Source organism: Pundamilia nyererei, unplaced genomic scaffold, assembly GCF_000239375.1.
Source record: "Pundamilia nyererei isolate P.nyererei 1_Seehausen unplaced genomic scaffold, PunNye1.0 scaffold01982, whole genome shotgun sequence".
Taxonomy (NCBI): Eukaryota; Metazoa; Chordata; class Actinopteri; order Cichliformes; family Cichlidae; genus Pundamilia; species Pundamilia nyererei.
The window spans coordinates 3,238-4,621 of record NW_005189383.1 but is presented as its reverse complement, the minus strand read 5'-3'; the positions used below and the strand labels follow the sequence as shown (position 1 = coordinate 4,621).

Genomic DNA, 1,384 nt, shown 5'->3' with positions numbered 1-1,384 from the left:
TCTATGAACTTCAGTAATATCAGTATGAGAGCTTGCTTGTTTATGTAAGTGGAGATTTTATATGTGTGAATGCATAAGTGTACCCAGGAAGGATAGCTGAAGCCAAAGCTGATGAGGAGGAAACAAACTAACACAGAGACAGTGAAAATCAAGCCCCCACCACATTGGATGGTATTCCTAATAAACTGGCTTAATGTATTTTAAAAGAAGTTTGCCTCTTCCTCAGGTCAAGCTGTCCACACGTCCTCCTGAACCAGTCATCCCAGCTAAGAAGCCTTTCAAGGTGGAGCTGGTTGGTGGGAAGCGTTACTCGTGGTGCACCTGTGGGCACAGCAGGAAGCAGGTGAATCCCTACACCAGGGGTGCCCAACTCCAGGTCCTGCAGCTTTTAGATGCATCCTTGTTGCGACACACCTGAATCAAATGATTGGCTTGTTACCAGGCTGTTGCCAAACGTGATAGCATGCTGAAGAGGTAATCCAATAATTTGATCCAGCTTTGTTGGAGTAGGGATGCATCTAAAAGCTACAAGACAGAAGCTCTCACGGACTGGAGTTGGACACCCCTGCCCTACACAATCATTCGCTTTCTTTTGTTGGTCAAATTCAGGGTTCACGCTGGAGCCTATGGCAGCTTCACGGGTGTTTTATTCAGTCATTATCTCAGCATCGTAAACATAAATGTTGCTTTGTTTTTTGTTTAATAAATTAAGAAAAAATAAATTATAACATTTTAAAGAGTAAAGTTTCAGATTATTTTCAGATCTATTGGTTTCATAATTCCAAAACAATCCGATCCATTTATAACGCTGAAAGCTTTTTTCTGTAGCATATAAAAATTTAAAACAGTTTTACACATTACACATTGTTTCTTGTCTAAATGAGCGTTCCAGCATTATTTCTGATTTCTTTCAGCCTTTCTGTGATGGAAGCCACAAAACCCGAGCCCAGGGCCTCTCCCCGCTACGCTTCGTCCCAGAGAAAGACGCCTCGGTTTGGTTGTGTGGATGCAAACACACAAGCAACCCGCCCTACTGTGACGGCACGCACAAGCAGGACTTCATTGCGTCTGCTCCGCTACACGAACCAGCAGAGTCCTGAGGGTGGAGGGGGGTGCGTTTCCCGTCAGTGTTTTCATCAGTTCGACTTTCATGACAAAGACACTGTTGCAGTCACATTAGGATGACTTTACGGTAAAACAGCGAGCAGTTTATACTGGGGGTATTTAGCGAATCGAAGATTCCTGCGGCAAACAACCCGGCAGGCGCTCCATGAAGAAGTTGGGATGCAGTGCTACGCTGGCCTTGATTTTGAAGCTCCAGTTTTATGTCCATGAGATGAGATTAGAGTTGGTGGCAGGCTGTGACAGTCATTAGCCCACACTG

The 1,384-nt window shown here is 44.7% G+C and overlaps 1 protein-coding gene across 1 annotated transcript; it reads left to right on the top strand.

The window, feature by feature from the left end:
- Window positions 1-226: 226 nt before the first annotated feature.
- On the top strand, window positions 227-1,378 carry LOC102197007 (CDGSH iron-sulfur domain-containing protein 3, mitochondrial-like; the record flags this gene model as incomplete). The annotated part of the gene is made up of 2 exons (XM_005755580.1): window positions 227-343; window positions 915-1,378. Coding segments are annotated over 2 exons (303 nt in total), but the record flags the coding sequence as incomplete, so codon positions are not given.
- Window positions 1,379-1,384: the final 6 nt, after the last annotated feature.